The sequence below is a fragment of the Microcaecilia unicolor genome, chromosome 3 (genome assembly GCF_901765095.1).
Source record: "Microcaecilia unicolor chromosome 3, aMicUni1.1, whole genome shotgun sequence".
Lineage (NCBI taxonomy): Eukaryota > Metazoa > Chordata > Amphibia > Gymnophiona > Siphonopidae > Microcaecilia > Microcaecilia unicolor.
The window spans coordinates 151,743,528-151,761,897 of NC_044033.1; the positions used below are offsets into that span (position 1 = coordinate 151,743,528).

Sequence of the window (18,370 nt, forward strand, 5' to 3'; positions counted from 1 at the left end):
AACTAAGGTGGGAACTGGAAGCTCCCACAAAGCGCTGAAGCTCCAAACTTTCTAGCAGCAACATTGAACCTATGGTGCTTGGAGAAGGTATGCAGAGAGGACCATGTTGTGGGCCTACAAATCTCATACAGAGGAACCACCCGAGATTCAGCCCAAGAGATCATAACTGTTCTAGTTGAGTGAGCCTGAAAGAGAGCAGACAGCTGCTTCCCTGATTAAATGTATGCAGGAGAAATGGCTTCCTTCATCCAGTGAGCTACAATAGGCTTGCCTGCAGTGAGACCTTGTATTCAAATATATTTCACACACATTTATTTTGGATAGCATGGAAACAAGAGTGGCTGGACAATCCTTGGTTTGTGTATAAGAATAACAACTTACTGAGATGCAGAGGCATACTTACTATATTTGACACCTGAGGTGGATTATTATTCAACTCCCCTGCTCTATTCGATAAAATTGAATGAAGAATAATAATGGCCAGAAAAGAAACAACAAACAGCTAGACCAACAGAAGATTTTTTTTTTCCAGGGAAGAGTATTTTATCACGGTCATTGTTTAGAATTGCTGGTGCATGGCATGCAGTGACGTTTACAATAGGAGATTCAATAAATAAGGCCAAATAGTTCCAACACCATAGAGCATCAATGCATCTATTGAGAAAACTGAACAAGTCAAATTACTTCAGATCATTAAATAGAAAATTCATGCTAACCGAATACCTAGTCCCATCACACAAAAAAAGCACAGATACCAAATGCAGAAAAGCTGACCATAAACTAGAAATAAAAATATGTAGATAGAAATTGAACTGAAACTTCAAGAAGGCAGCCTTGCATGTAGCACACCAGAGAAATAGAAAGAGTTGCGTTTACCCCATTGTTGTACAAAATATAAATAGTAAATATTGGGGATGGTGTTTTGTGGGGGGCAGTACAATCGGGGAAATGCCCTTGACCCTCTGGCCAAAGAGAGCCCCAAGCTTACCTGAACCTGAAGAACACACAGCTTGGTAGTGGGCTTTGGGTGTGATCTAACATCAGCTCTGACAGATGTACATTACAAAAACTGATATAGTCTAACCACTAAATAGAAAATAAAATTATTTTTCTACCTTTTGTTTGGTCATTGTATTTTAATTGTATTGATGTCAGGTTCTTGTTTCTCCTTTCCTCTGTCTTCTCTAAAATCTTGCCAGTATCTCCTGTTCATTGACATTTCTTCTTTCTCCATGTGCATCATCCATCTTTCCTCTATGCCCCTATCCTCCCCCATAGTCAGCATCTCTCTTCTGATTCATTTTCTCATCCCCATCTTCCCCTGTCCAGGATCATCATCTTTGTGTCCATATCCCTCCTCCTACGTGTAGTATTGGCTTCTGTATCCCTATCCCCTCATATCAAGTATCATTTCTCTATGGCTCTTTTTTTTTTTTTTTGTTACATTTGTACCCTGCGGTTTCCCACTCAAGGCAGGCTCAATGCGGCGGGCAATGGAGGGTTAAGTGACTGACTTGCCCAGAGTCACAAGGAGCTGCCTGTGCCGGGAATCGAACTCAGTTCCTCAGTTCCCCAGGACCAAAGTCCACCACCCTAACCACTAGGCCACTCCTCCACTTGTTCAGTAGTATCATCCTTGCTTCCCTAATCTGTCTCTTCCCACCCTCCCCCCATCCACCATATTTCTCTCCCTCTGTGGGTCCGGTATCTTTCCTCCTCCCCCCTCCATTCCCTACCCACCAATACCTCTCTGTCTCCCTTCCCTCTCCCTCCTGTCTAGGTCTAGCATCTCTCTTCTATTCCCTGCAGTCCAGAATGTCTGTCTCTTATTCTCCCCCATGGTCTGACATATCCCGCCTCTGGCATCTCTTCTATCCCTGTCCCCCACCCCACTACAGGTCCAGCATTTCTTCTGCCTTTTTGCCCGGATCCAGCACCTCTCTCACCTTCTCTCCTCCTACCTCCCTATCTCCTCCACAGGTGCAGTGCCTCTTCCTTCTGTCCCTTTCTGTGACTCCAATATCTCTCCTTCCCTTTCTTCCTTCCACAGCTCCGCTCCCTCTTCTGCTCCCACCCCCGGGTGCAGCGCCTTTCCCTTCTACTTACCTCTTGCGAGTCCATTCCTCTCTCTCTCTCTTCCTCCTCAGCCCCCCCCCCCCCCTCGGGTTATTCAATGCCCAGCTCTTCGCAGCAACTGTAGTGATGCTGCCTGAGTCGGTGGTGGAAATCTTCACTCTGCTGCATCCTGCCCCCCTCTGATGTAACTTCCTGTTTACACAGGGGTGGAATGTGGCCTAGGCGGCGTGTTATTGCTACTACTACCACAAAGGTTTGAATGACCTGGGAGAGAGGGGCTGAGGGAGGAAGAGAGAAAAGAGGTATGGACTCACAGGTGGCAGAATAGAGGCTGCACATCTGTGGGAGGTGGGCACGTAGATAATGTACCCCCTTATTGCCTGCACCCAGGGTGGACCACCCCACCCTTGGTATGCCAATATGACTATTATAATGCCATACTACAGAAACCAAGTAAAACCTTGAGAAAGTTGTTGCACTGTAATTACTTAATGTGTGTGTTATTGTGTGATTAATAGAACTTCTCAGACTTTCTGTTCCGATGGTACCTGGAGAAAGGGAAGCGAGGAAAGCTCTTATCCCAACCTGTCACACAGCATGGACAGCTGGCTAGTTTTCTGCAGGCTCACGAACAACTCAGCTGGCTACATGAAATCAATAGCCAAGATTTCGAAAAGGTAAGGTACTGAAGCTTATATTATCCAACTGAGTTCTGCATTTTTTTGTCTTAAGGTGTTCAGCTCCTGAGTGGCCAGAATCAGCACAGTTCCTTTGTATGGTGTACTTATTTAGCAGTTTCTATCTGCTAGTGGAGTTCCTTTTCTTTTCCTTTTTGAATTTTTTATACTGTTTGTAAACCTCTATGACCTGAAAATGATCTCATATCTAAAAGGATTTTGTTCACTACAATAGATCCAGATTCCCTCTTTTTCTTTCTTGTTAAAAGCTTGCTAACTCTATGCAGCCATAGTGACTATAGCTGCATAGAGAATTAGCAAGCTTTTAAATGCCCTTTTAAAAAAATTGTTTTCTGTTGTAGTGAATAACATCCTTTTAAATATTTTTAGATTTTTAAACCACTTATGACCTGCCTTAGCTCAGTAAAGATCTGCTCCTTTGCTTTTACCACACTGGATCTTGCAGATGTCTGCCCTATTGTTTTTTTAAACCACTATGATCTGCCTTAGCTCAGTAAACCATTTACTAAACATAATGGATGCTGCTGAGAGTAATAATGGTGACACTATAGATGTGTAAGGGATTTTGATCGCTGTGTAATGTGTAGTTAGGGAAATAAAATGAAGAAAGTCTTACTACCCAACTCTGCCTGTTAGTGCTTACAGTTTAAATCCACCCTGGACATTCCATTGTGGTTAAAGAAGGGATTGGGCATAATTAAAGCTTCAAACGTTTTCTTTTATTCAAGTGTTTGTTTCTGTCATCCCATCAAAACCATGTAATTGTGTCTGGGCAGTAGTTAACACCTCAGTTGCAGCTAATTAAAGCTAGAGCTTAGATCTCATAAAATTTAAAATAGACCTGTCTATGAAGCAATCTTTTCAGCTCAGATAAACCTTTTTCCTGCTCTTGTTTTCAATTACAAGTTGCTGCTCTTCAATTTCCCAGAGATCTTGTGGCCTAAAATAATGTGATAATTCTCCCCTTCCAAATTTCAGACTTGATTGTGCGCTAGGTCAGTTTCAGTGCATAACTTTCATATTTTGTTCTGTGCATAATTCTCCAGGGTATACCGTATTTTTCGGACTATAAGACGCACCGGACCATAAGACGCACCTAGGTTTTAGAGGAGGGAAATAGGAAAAAAAAAAATTTTGCTTTTTCCCTCCTCTAAAACCTAGGTGCTCCGGTGCGTCTTGTCCGAATCCCTCCCTCCGAGTTCGGGATCGCCCTCCCCCCGGCCCTGTCACCACTTCTCCCTACTCACGCGATCATCCCTGGTGGTCTAGTGACGTCGGGGTAGGAAAGAGCCCCGTCTTTCCTGCCCAGCGCGCTGCTCTCTATCCTCCTGTATGCATTGCTGCCTGACGGTCTCGGCGAGATTCAAAATGGCTGCCGAGAATTGAAGTCTCAGCGGCCATTTTGAATCTCGCCGAGACCGTCAGGCTGCATACAGGAGGATGGAGAGCCGGGGGGGAGGGCGATCCCGAACTCGGAGGGAGGGAGCGCGATCCCGAACTCGGAGGGAGGGAGGGAAATCTCTACCTTTGGACTATAAGACGCACCCCCCATTTTCCTCCCAAATTTGGGGGAAAAAAGTGCATCTTATAGTCCGAAAAATATGGTAATTTGTTAAACAGACATCAGTCAATGAAGTAGTAAAAACTTAGAATCCCAAAAATGCACACTAGAAGGAGCTGTTGCACCAAATATAATGCTTGCTTCATTTACCTGCTAGATTAACTTTTTCTGTCTGAATTGGAACTCTGAGCGTTCTGACTCAGGGGCACAGGCAGTGTGTAAGAATCGCTGCCACTTCTGGGGACCCATTCATGCGAGAATAAGAGTTGTGGATTAGTTTGGGGTAGGAAAAGAGAGATGCTGCATAGGGGGTGGCAAGAGATGGGGAATTGCTGGATGTGAAGAGGAGGGAGAATTGTTGGACAGGGTGGAGGGGGTGGGATGAGAGGGAGAATTGTTGGACATGGGGTAGGGGAGGAAAGAGGGAGAATTGTTATGGGGTGGAGGGGGAGGAAGGGAGAGATACAGCAATGGGGTGGAGGGGTGAGAATGGGGAAAAATCTTTCATATGGCGGTGGAGAGAGGGGCAATTGTTGGACATGTGGAGAGGGAAGAAGGGAGAGAATGCTGCATGGGGGAGGGGGAAGAGAGATTTTGGACCCAGGGTACAAGGGAGGGAGATAGAGAAATAGTGGACGTAGGAGAGAGGGAGAGATGTTGGATATGGAAGTAGAGAGGTAGGGGGAAGATACACAGGAGGTGGAGAGAGGGAGGTGTTGGATTCAGGAGCAGAAGGAAGTGATGGAGAGATGCCAGACAATGGGAGTGAGGGAAGAGAGGGAGAAATGCTAAACCATGGGGAAGAGAGCAGGAGGGAAGGGACAGGGAGATGTCAGGCTATGAGAGTGCGGAGGGGAGAAGGAGGGAGCTGCTGATGGGCCAGAAAAGTGGATGAAATTGTGCAACCATGTGGGAGAGGCCAGGAAGGGGATGAGGGGGTGGGAAGAAAATGAATGAGAGGATAGTGATTACAGATGGTAGAAATATGGTAATGGAGAGTAGATTAAAGATGGAAGGGAATGGAAGGCTGGGAAAGGTTTGAGATGGATAATGGGAGAGCTAATGGGTGACAGAAGATGGAAATTTGGTAGATGGCTGAAAAGTAAAAAGGAGGAGAATGGTGAGAGAGGGTGAAATTTGAGTTGACAGAGAGCAAAAAGAGGAAAGAGCTAAAAAGGAACGATCAATATGTCAAAGGCAGGTGTAGTGAGGAAATAGGAGAGAGGAGAAAAGACAAGTGGACAGCAGCCGCTTGAAGGAGAATTAGCAGACAGACAGGAAAGGAGATAAGAGAAACTGGAACCAACACGATGGAAAAATAAAATGTCCAGACCACAAAAGTAGAAATTTTTCTTTTTTTAATGCTTTAAATGGAACATGTTAGTTTTGGAAAATGTAAGAAGAAATCCGCCGGACGATGGAGAACTCAAAACACCCCACGGTAGATACAACAGTACAACAAAAAAAGTGGGAGAGTGACCAAGGAAGCCAAAGACAGGAAGATGTACATTAATAAGAAGGTTTATTTGAAGTATGAAGACTCGACACAACGTCATGTTTCGGCCGTTAGGCCTGCATCAGGAATCTATAAAAGTATATATAAATGATAAAAACAAGTCAAATGTAAAATAATAAACGTATACAGTACACACATATATGCATAATTACAAAGATATAATAAAGTATTTGTAAATATAAAAGTAAATAATTCCATATAAATGAATTAAAATACATATAAAACAAAATTTATATTTAGGGCATTGTGTCTATATCAGAGGATAGTAAATATATGTACAATAAAAATTAAGCACAGGTAAAATTCAAAGAACAATATATATATATATATATATATATATATACATATATAACACATACATATCTAAGAGTATGAGAACGATGATAAAATGTGTGTGAATGTATGTAGTGATGACATAACTATATTTAAATTTATTTATACTGAATATACTGGAAATAAACATCAATATAAAATACAATTTATTATAAACAGGACATATGGTTAAGGTCTACTAAAGTAAAAACAAATGATAAAAAACATGTATTAAAAACACTATTTCTAATTGAAATAATCAAAAATAAGTAGAAAAATATAGTCAAGGTGTGAGATAAATAAATTGAGTTTAAAAGAGTAATAAATGGCAAATTTAATGATATGGTGATGTGTGAGGCATTAGATGAATTAAAAACCAGTCTTAAAGATGAACCATGAATAAATGTGAAATGGAAGGACACTTAATGAAAACTGATGGTAGCTGATGTATTAAGTATTGAAGGGAACACTAACCTCTTGCACAGGGTGTTTCTGAAAAATTGTGAAGAGAAATCCTCAAAAGTAGCACAATAGTCTATTGGAGAGTGTTAAACATAAAATGAAAAAAATACATATTTAAAAACATATTTAAAAACATAAAATATAATTCAATATGAAATACAATACCAAAAGAAATGATTAAAAATGTATCAACCAAGTGACAGCGGAACAGCTGGAAACTTGTGTACAAAGGACCTATAAATTGACTGAAAATGCATGTTGGCAAGAAACGCAATATAGGTTTATACTACACCTTTACGTGTCACCACGCAGGGCCTATAAAGCGACACTAAGAGACAATGATGACTGTGCAAAGTGTGGTTTAGCAAATGCTCACCTAGGCCACATGTTTTGGTCATGCCAAAAGGTACATAAATTCTGGAAAGCCTTGGCAGAACAGGTGTCAGACATGTGGAAAGTAAAATGGCACCACTCCCCGAGACAATTTATTTCATAGATTTACAATACAAAGTCACAAACCGGCTGGCATGGAAACCTTTTTACAGAGGACAGTCTTAATGGGGAAAAAGGTGATCTTGCAAGTTTGGCTGTCTCCAGAAAGCCCAACGATAGCGCAGTGGAGAGCACTCATGATTCACATGTGTTCCCTAGAACGGAGAAGAATTGCGAACTTAGCTTCCAAAAAAGGAGATGATTACTGTCAGATATGGGCCCCATTTTGGGAGACTTTGACTGCAACGACAAAAAGTAGAATATTAAACTCTTGAAAGGGAAGGGAGGGATAGGGGAGGGGGGCAATAGGTCACGGGAAGGGAGGGGAAGGCGGGGTAGAGGGAGGGGAAAAGCGGGGGGAAGGGAAAAAAAGGAACTGTTTTGGTTGTGAGGAATGTTATTTAGACTGTATTCTACATGTTTGTTTTAAGTTTCCTTGTGTACCGATGTGAATAAACAAGATTTATAAGAAGAAAAAAAATGTATCAACCAAAAAAACAAAGACAACCCAAAAAAGGCGGGATGTGTAAAATGATTGTAAAAAGAAAAAAACATCAAAGTAGTAACAGAACTGATTACTTATAAAATCAAAGTCCATGTATGAATACAAATACATGTATAAAAAAATATATAGGAAAATACATGTAAAAAAGTATATATAGGTCTGTGGTAATACCTTCACAGAACCCTGATGAAATACCTTCTCAGAACACTGATGAAATTCCTACACTGAATCATGATAAAACGCTAAGATACTGTGCCAATAAAAATATATGCTTATCAGTCTGAATAGATTCACCTCTTGCCCAATAAAGTAACAGGAACATGGTATTGAAAGCTGCTGAAGTACTTTTTCAAGACCCTTCTTTAACATTTTTTGCATTGAAAAAAGATGATACATTGGAGATTTTGTCATCTATTTCTCATCAACAGACTCCTGAGGCAAGCCATAGGCCGAAACACGGTGGAAGTCTTTTTTATCAATAAATCTTTTTAGAAATATCAAGTATGTGTCTCTCATTTCTGGAGTCCATGGTCAATTTCCCACTTGTTTTCTGCTGCTGTTGTATCCTGTGGGATTTCATTTTGGTGGCTTTCTACTGAATGGGTGTGAAACATAGTACATAGTAACATAGCAAATGACGGCAGATAAAGATTTGTATGGTCCATCCAGTCTGCCCATCAAGGTAAACTCATTTTACATGGTATGTGATACTTTATATGTATACCCGAGTTTGATTTGTCCTTGCCATTCTCAGGGCACAGACCATAGAAGTCTGCCCAGCATTCTTCTTGTACTAAAAGTTCTGAAGCTAACATTGAAGTCCCTTAAAATTTACACTCAAGCCCATCCATTTCTATTCAGTCACGATTAGGGCATAGATCTTAGAAGTCTGCCCAGCACCAGTTTTGCTTCCCAATTACCGGCATTGCCACCCAATCTCCGCTAAGATTCTGTAGATCCATTCCTTCGAAACAGGATTCCTTTGTGTTTATCCCACACGTTTGAATTCCATTACCGTTTTCATCAATGCCTCCCGCGGGAGGGCATTCTATGTATCCACCACCCGGTGTGAAAAAATACTTCCTGACATTAGTCTGTCCCCCTTCAACCTCAATTCATGTCCTCTAGTTCTACCACCTTCCTGTCTCCGGAAAAGGTTTGTTTGCGATTAATACCTTTCAAATATTTGAACGTCTGTATGATGTCACCCCTGTTTCGCCTTTCCTCAAAGGTATACATGTTCAGGTCGGCAAGTCTGTCGTAACGGTTTGCAACGCAAATCCTATACCATTTTTGTAGCTTTTCTTTGCACCGCTTCCAGTCTTTTTACATCTTTAGCAAGATACGGCCTCCAAAACTGAACACAATACTTCAAGTGGGGCCTCCCCAACGACTTGTGGAGGGGCATCAACAGCTCCTTTCTTCTGCTGGTTATAACCCTCTCTATGTAACCTAGCATCCTTCTGGCCACAGCTGTCTCCTTGTTACATTGTTTCTTCACCTTCATATCCTCTGACACCAGCACCCCAAGGTCTCTCTCCTGAGTCGAGTTTACTAATCTATCCCCTCCTATTCGGTATCTCTCTTTTGGATTTCTGCACCCCCAAGTGCATCACTCTACACTTCTTGGCATTAAATTTAACTTCCAGACCCTCAACCATTCTTCTAATGTTTGGAGATTCCTTCTCATTATTTCTACTCCCTCCAGGGTATCCACTCTATTGGCTTTCTTTGTGTCATCCACAAAAAGGCAAATCTTTCCTTCCAACTCTTCAGCAATATCTCCCACAAATAAACAGTATAGGCCCCAGCACCGATCCCTGAGTAACTCCACTGCTTACCTTCCTTTCCTTCGAGCGGATTCCATTTACCACCACCCTCTGCCACCTGTCGTTAACCAGTTTCCTATCCAGTTCACCACTTTTGGTTCTAAGTTCAACCCTTTCAGCTTATTCATGAGTCTTCTGAAATCCAAGTAGATTACATCTAGCACACATCCTTCATCCAGTTCTTTGGTCACCCAGTCAAAGAAGTCAATAAGATTCGTTTGGCAGGATTTTCCTTTGGTAAAGCCATGTTGCCTCGGGTCCTGTAACCCGTTGGCTTCTAGAAAGTTAACTATCCTTTCTTCCAGCAGCGACTCCATTATTTTTCCTACCACCAACATGAGATTTACCTGTCTGTAGTTTCCCATTTCTTTCCTGTCTCCACTTTTGTGAAGAGGAACCACATCCGCTCATCTCCAATCCCGCAGAACCTCTCCTGTCTCTAAAGATCTATTAAATAAATCTTTAAGAGGTCCCACCAGGACCTCTCTGAGCTCCTTCTGTATCCTGGGATGTATCCCATCCAGCCCCTTAGTTTTGTCCACCTTCTGATTCTCAAGCCGTTTATAAACTCTTTTTTCCGTAGACGGCGCAGTATCCATGCCATTCTCAGATGTTCCCTCGGCAGCCGACCACTGTCCTTCTCCAGGATTTTCCTCCGTGAACACCGAAGAGAAGTAATTGTTTAGCATGATTGCTTTATCTTCATCACTCTCCACGTAGCCATTCTCATTATCTTTCAGTCTCGCAATTCTATTCCTATCTTTTCTCCTTTCTCCAATATATCTAAAAAAAGGTCTTGTCACATCTCTTTACATCTTCAGCCATTTTTTCTTCTGCTTGCACTTTCACTAGCCATATTTCCCTCTTCACTTCTTTGAGTTTAATCCAATAATCTTTTCCGTGATCCTCTCGTGTTCTTTTGTATTTCTTGAACAAAGCCTCTTTTGCTCTTATTTTTTTCAGCTACTTGTTTGGAGAACCATATAGGCTTCATGCTTCTCTTGTTTTTGTTTACTTTCCTTGCATAAAGATCAGTTGCCATATTTCTAGCAGCCTTTAAATAAGAATTGTGTAAGGAACACCATTTCTCTGAAGCGACAGCTCCATTCTTGTCACTGAGAAATAACCCAGCTTTCACACCAGGTATAGACGTCAAAGCTTTTTCCACTTTGCAGCGTAAGGGTATCAGTTACTTATTTCAAGTGTTAAGGGATGAAGGGAAAATAAAGACTTTCCAGCTGTTAGGGAGGAGTTCTCGGTTGATACTGATGCTTTTACTTATTTGCAACTTAAACACTACCTGGCTAGACTGAACATTGAGAAGAAGTACAAATAACGCTCACTACAGCGTTCACACTGTACTTTCAACTTCAAGTGCCACTATCCTATCACCATAAATACTTGCAGGAGATAACACCAATGATAGATTATGACAGATTAGATCGGGTCTGAAATGATAAGCTTCAAATTGATCTGCATGACGGACAGCTAAAATCTTGTTTAAAATGAGTTTGTGCATTCACGGAGAATATAACCCTATGGGAAATGCAATGTAAATTTGTCATGAGACTCTACATCTCTCCCAGGCGAGCTCGCAGGGCAATGCTGCAGACCATAGACAATTGTCCAGAATGTTAATAGAATAATGGAATGAGGGTGAGGCTAATGTGTTGCTTTCATTATACTCCATCTTGAATGATTTTTCAGAAAGGCAGGATATAAGCAAATATAAAGAGAGTGATCTAGGCTGTTCTTCCATGGTCCCAGCAGTCCAGACTGGTGGAGAGAATGGCATACAGGGTGCAAAGTAATAACTGGTTGCTATAAAATTGGTGCCATATTTGTGCACTGGATAGTCCAAAAGAAGCTCAGCGTCTAAAACTTTAATTCCAAAATGTTATATAGAGATGAATTTTTGACATAAACAGTTATTGACCTCAGCGGCGACTCATTTCATAAGAGCCAGAACATCTCTTTGCTCGCCTTGCCTACTTCACATGTCTAAAATGACTTTTAAATCAAATTCATTATTTTCATTTTTTGAATATTTTTATATACTTTTTAGGAAAATCCCATCTTAAATTCTTATCCCATATATCAAAAATATATATGATATATGAGGTAAGAATTTAAGATGGGATGTGAGCTCGTTTTAAAGTTTCTAAAAAGTATATAAAAATATTTACAAATGATAATAATGAATTTGATTTAAAAGTCATTTTGGACCTGAAGAGGCAAGGAGAGCTAAGAGATGTTCTGGCTCTTATGAAATGAGTCGCTGCTGAGGTCCATGACTGTTTGTCAAAAATTCATCTCTATATAACATCTTGGAATTAACGTTTTAGACGCTGGGCTTCTTTGGGACTATCTATTGCATAATTAGCCCCCGTCTGTTTGATGATATAAACATTTAAGTGTATCCTGTGAAGTTGATTTATCGTATATTTGTACACTGAGCATCATTCTTTAAAAACATGTGCAGAAACATGGGTATATTTAGGCACATCTACTTACACCAAGTATGTGACAAGTATAAATGGGCACACCGAAGTAACTTATAGTATTCTGTATATTGTATGCTTAAGTGAGAGACACTTCCATGGATATGCCTCATTACATTTGCACACAAGTTATTGTGTGTGTATATTATATATTATCTACCAATAACGATTCATTGTAAGCCACATTGAGCCTGCAAATATGTGGGATACAAATGCAATAAATAAATAAATATAATACTGCTGAACTTTCATCATAAACACGCATGTGCTAGTATTCTTTAACATATACGTACAAATGGCATCTAACTTTAGGTGCCTTGTTATAGAATGAGGGGGATAATGGCTTTAATTCTTGTTATGTTGGTTTTCTCCACCAGTCTGAACACTTTTTCCCCATTTTTCCCCTCAACTGAGATATTTATTTCAGTGTTTTAGAATTATTCTATGCAATGTGGCATGTTGCTCTTTGTTCAGTGTTTCAGTATTCACAGGTATGAAAGTTGTTCAACTGGGGAGGGCAGCTTTGCTGCCTGATGCTAGAGAGAAGCAGACAGGTCATGGGAGAAGTTCGAGCTTGGTATGTTGATCTTGACCTGAAATGGGGACTTGTGTGTAGAACTAATGTAGTAACAGTTGACAGAGACGAGCCTTTGTAATTTTAGGCCCACAGGACACTGCAGACTTTGGCAAGCATGGAGTCACGATACTTTGCCAAAAAGAAAACACTTCTTGGCCTGAGTAAATTAGCTGCATTAGCATCTGATATCCCAGAAGAATTATTGCAAGAACAAGTAAATGGTAAGAAAAAGAAAGTGAAAATACAATAGAGTGTATTTAGAGTAAGAAAGTATTTTATTGTCCATGATAGACACATTGGAGTACTTAAAAGGTATCAAAAGTTATAAGAAAATGAAACAAAAAGTACTGTTGGGGGATAAAAACTAATTTTAAATCAAATTATTAAATAGAATGGTAGTAAAGCTTTTCTTGTACTTCATAGAATTTGCAGGACCCTATTATGCAGATATCAAATCAGTAAGATTCTGCATAACAGAGAATATATCCATTCCTTGGCATCAGCTGCAGGCCAGTCCAGAAATTTGTGGGTTAATGTGTCCATCGACCAGCAGGTGGAGTTAGAGTTGTACTGTGCCATACGTGGAACGTGTGTAGCTTGAACAGTTTCATATTCAGTCTCCAGCAGCTCCTACACAGAATATTCTGAAGTGCCTAAACTGGTCAGTGACTGGTGTCAGTAGAGCAATGGGGAAGGATTTCTATTTCTTCAGTGCTGTTTTTCCTGGTTTAATACCTACTGGTGTCAGGACCCTTTCCTCCCACTACCACCTCCTCCTCTGAGTTTATCCTTTTCTGCCATTGTCTGTTCAACCAGGCCTTTAATGGAAGAAGTAACTAGCTTGCTAGTCTCACTCACATACACAAGGAGTGACACAGGCTGCACATACTGCAGCAGGACATGTTTATCCAGTCTTATCCTAGCTGAGATAACATTTAATCATCTGTCTGACCTCATGTGCAACTTTCTTAAATTAATCACCTTATTTTCTAACTCCTCTTACTCTCTTACTTACCTGTATGTTCCATCTTTGTTTATACCCTACGCTGTCTATTAAAATGTGGAGTGGAGGCGTGGCCTAGTGGTTAGAGCACCAGCCTTGCAATCCAGAGGTGGCCAGTTTAAATCCCGCTGCTGCTCCTTGTGATCTTGGGCAAGTCACTTAACCCTGCCTTTCACCACTGACCTCCAATTCTCAGAAGCAGGGCCTGTGCTAGCTCACTGCTGTGCAGCTGGGGTGGTTCTCAGGAGCAGCTGGGAGTCCTTGAGCAGAAGGTCAATGTGGGCTGCGCCAGGTAGTGCCTATGAGGAAGGATAGTTCTTCAGGAACCCTGTTCTGCCCTCCCTCACAGGCACCACCTGGCGCAGCGTCGTTGACCTTCCGCTCAAGGACTCCAGCTGCTTCCAAGAACCACCCCAGCTGCACAGCAGTGAGCAGGCATGGGTCCTGCTCCCTAGAATCGGAGGTCAGTGGAGAGGGGAAGAGGAGCCAGCTGGGGCAGTCCTCCTGCCACACAGTGTCCTAAGAGAACACAAATCAGGAGCAGATAAGAGGTGTGGGGGGAGATAAACACCCCTCCCCCTGCTCAGAAGATAGTTGTGCTGCAGTAGCAGGTAAGAGGTGTGGGAGCACAGCTACACATGCATTGGGGTGGGAGTAAATCCCCATCCGCTGAAGATGGTAGCTGTTTCGGCACTGGCAGAAGTATTGGGACATGTTCTGTGAGAGGAGTAATAATTTTGGCAGCATTCAGAATTCCAGTATGGTCAAAATTATTGTGGCCAATAGTTCCCAGTGCAGAAGTGCTGGTGCCAAAGCAGCAATGGCCAAAAGTCCTGCTTCGTGTCTAAACAAGCTGAAGCAGCTTCAAAGGCCACTATTACAAGGTGACAGATGGAGATTCTGTTCTACCTATCTATTGTCAGGAAAACCACTCCCAGAAGTCTTGAGGGCTTCTCTGTAAGAGAAGTAACTTCCTCCTGGGCAGAGCATGGTGCAGTTTTGCCTTTAGTTATTTACTGTATAAAGTAGCGACATTATTGTTACGTTTAGTATTTTTCCTCATCATTCAGTTCTGTGTTTGATGGCTGATATCTTTTCACTGTTCTTGTTGGCAGAAAAGGTTGTCTGTTGGTCTTTGTTACAGTTTATAGTTATTTTCACTGCTTTGACATTAAATACTGAATTTTCTGATATTAAATACTGAATTGTTGGAGCTGCACACATTCCATATATGACACAGTACAATTCTGTACTCCCTATCTCCACTTTCTGGTTGATGGACACGTTAACCTGCAAGTCCCTGAACAGGTCAGCTGCTACTAAAGGAAAGAAAATTAGCAGGTAAGACCTAATTTTTCCTTAAAATAACTACTGAGTGATTAGCCACCTACAGTATGACACAAGGTTTATGTAAAAACAACTTCAATTTTCACTGCTCTTCAGAGATATAAATGTGAAGAAAAACCCGTCATATTATGTAAATATTGCAAATTTCTGAAACAGTGCACGTTTAAGTTCTAAGGCATAAATATTATGCTCAACAAAAAAAAAACTTTTCACCTGTTTAAAGATGCATATTTCTAGTAGTGGTAGTACATGGCTTGATCTGATATGCACTTGGTATGCAGAGCTCACAGCAGCACATTTGTCTCTTCAGGTTGCTACTGTAATGTAATATGTATTGCAATTAATTTACACACCCTGATACTTTGTGTTAGATCAGTAAAAATTAAACTAACTCTATCAAGCCGTACCACTTCTACTGGAAATAACCAACATAACCCAGACCCAACACATTAATTATTGGAATATTGATATCGTAGGCCCCTATACTTCTGTTTACTTTTTTTAAAGATGAACATTTTCTCTTCTTATTTTTCTTACATTTTGCTGCTACTTTTTTTTTTTTGTTTTGTTTAGTTAATTTTTTGCGTAGATATATGTATATGTTTTTGAAAGATAACATGTGAATACTCTCTTTTATATATACACTTTACTAGGATGACTTTGTTAATCTGTGTTCTGGATCCTGGTATTTGTTTTCTTTCAAAGCAGTTATAAAATATTTTAAAGCAGCTTTGTTTTAGCTGAGTTTGCGCTTGTTATGCTTTTTGGGTTTTTTAAAATTATTATTCCTAAATATTTGGTTTTATTTTAAGTATGGAACGTATAACATAAAACTCACATCAGGTTTACTTCAGTGGTGATTTCTCCCCATTATCTTTGGGTATAGTCGGAGAAGTATTTCGGATGAATTTATTTAATTTCCATTCAAGATATAGCACTGCAGGAACGTTTTCTGATGCACCAAGAATACTTACCCAAGCCACTCCTGGAGGAGAAAGAACTGAACCTCAGTGTAATGCCTGTGTTAACTGCTTCCCAGCTCATCCAAGTATGTGTATGATTTTTTTTTTAAGCAGTGTATTCTTGAAGAGCATGTGTGAGATAAAATATTTGCATATGGCTAGGGAAAATGCAAATGTTATAATTGGTAATACATTGTTTAAATACAGATATAGAAAAGTAGCTTTTACATATTATCAGTTTATATATTAAAAAAATGTTTTTCAATCAGTTTAAGGCATTATAATCAACTTTTCTCAGATCATGTATATATATATATATATATATATATATATATATGTGTGTGTGTATGTATGTGTATACATATATATATATATATATACACACACATACACATATATACACATCTAGTCGATATTCATCCAATGGCAGTCGGCATTGTTTTAAAAATGCTCACTGTCGTGAGCAGAATTAGCCCTGGATGTTCAGTTCCGGGCCATGTTGGGCACTAGCACTAAATATCCAGGGCTAATTAAGACTGCAGTGGCTACCAGAGCTTATGCGGGTCCCAGCCAATATATAGCCAGGGCTTTCATAAGATAGGAGGGCCCCAGATGAATATCATCTGGGACCCACATAACATAAGAGGTGCCTCAGCCTGCCCAGACACACACCCCCCTTTACCTCAAGGCAGGATAGCCTAAACTCCATCATTGTCTGGCAAACCCCACTCCTGACCCTAGCGGCTACTTCTACAAAATGATTGCCACAACCTCTAACGGCAGCCTTGTGGTACTTTGAGGCCGGAAGGGAAAGGAGGTAACTGGAAACGTGCTGGCCTGTACCAGAAGCCGGCCAATACTCACTGCTGGTACTTGCATAGCTAATCGGGCAAATTTAGAACTGGTTTTTATGCAGGTGCTGGCACTGATAATGCCAGCACCTACAAAAACTCCCAGCCCGTAATACCTCTGTGTGGCCCAGCTTTAAAATGACTGTTTCTTGCCACTATTCACTGGGCCTACCCAGTTATGTTTAAAACTGTTTATTGATGACTCATAAGCCACAAATATACAAAAGAAAGAACATGTCGTAATATGCTACACATTACATTATCTAATCATTCATATAACTGTACAATAACATATCGTCATCCAGTTTTTGAACGTTAACCCCCCTCCCTCCTCCCTCTTCCCCCTTCCCCCCCTTCTCCCTCTCCGCCCCCCCCCCCCCCCCTGTTCTGTTCATACTTACTAGAACCCCAACAGGTTAACGCAAACCATAGACTTCATTTGCCAACATAGCAAAAATCTTCAGTCTCACTTAACAAACTGGCAATGCCATCTAAATGTTCTTCTCTCCTCTTTAACTAAAATTAGTTCCTTCCCTTGTTAGAAATTTCATTTCAACGAACCTCCCTCTAAATTCCTCCTTCCTCCCCCCTTCCCACCCACCCCCCCCCCCCCCCCCCCCATGTGAAAACAATAAAGAACTGCGTGTGTAGGTAAAACAAAACAAAATCATTCAATGGTCAAAAATTGAGTGGATAAGCTTCGCAAAGGTGAAGATATTACAAAGAATTCACCACCAGGCTTCTCCCCCGTGGGTGCGAAGATTGTATATAGGGTCCCCAAATGTTAAGGAACTCTTTCCTCCTCTTAGATGAATATCGTGCCCCACGCCTCTCGAATAGCATAAGCCCGTGAAATTTATTCCGCCAGTGCCAGTATTCTGGTGAAGAATCACTAACCCAAAGACTTAAGATAATGCGCTTGCCTACCAGACAGGCTTTACGGACCAATTGCCTAGCAGGACAAGTCTAATACAAAAAGATCGTATTTATCCAAAAGAACCCCGAGAGCGGTAAGCGGTATTCTGGAACCCAAAATAAGCATCAAATATTGTAAAATTGAGGTCCAAAATCTTTGCACCCAAGTACAGTCCCAAAGGGAATGAAAAAAAAGTGCTAGGCATGCGCTGGCATTTTGCACACAAGGGAGTCTCCACACCTCCCATTTTAAAAATTTGGTTAGATATGCCCTGTGCAAAATACGATACTGGCACTCCCTAAGGTCTGCATTAACTGTCAGTGTGGGTATCCGAGATGTCAATATAGTGAAGTCTAAAGAAAGATTAGGCCTAACCAAATCTCTGGCCCAGCGCAACCTAATAAATTCTTTATCTCGCTGAGCCTGAAGAGTAGCAAGTGCTTTGTGAAGGCCAGAGACAGACAACCTATCTCCCCTCACCAGCTTAAAAAATTGTCGCAGGCGATAACTATGTCGTGATTCCAGGGCCTCTGCATTCAGTGAGCGGACATAATGAGTCAGTTGATTATAAACAAAAATATTATTGATTTCTATACCAATCCCTAAAGCTCCCAAGCTCAGCAGCGCACCCCTATTAGTCAGAACGTGCTCCAACCGGGTAATACCCATTTGTGTCCAGCCACGGAAAGTACTATTTTTATTCCCAGGTGAAAACAACGGATTCTCTCCAATGGGGAGCAAATCGGATGTATGAGAGTCCAA

The 18,370-nt window shown here is 41.0% G+C and overlaps 1 protein-coding gene across 1 annotated transcript in view; it reads left to right on the forward strand.

The window, feature by feature from the left end:
• NUP133 (nucleoporin 133) overlaps positions 1 to 18,370 on the forward strand; it is a 279,562-nt gene that overhangs the window by 240,814 nt on the left and 20,378 nt on the right. The window contains exons 20-22 of the mRNA XM_030196480.1: positions 2,595 to 2,753; positions 12,615 to 12,750; positions 15,809 to 15,927. Of these exons, the coding sequence (XP_030052340.1) occupies positions 2,595 to 2,753; positions 12,615 to 12,750; positions 15,809 to 15,927 (414 nt within the window). The remainder of the gene's footprint in view (positions 1 to 2,594; positions 2,754 to 12,614; positions 12,751 to 15,808; positions 15,928 to 18,370) is intronic.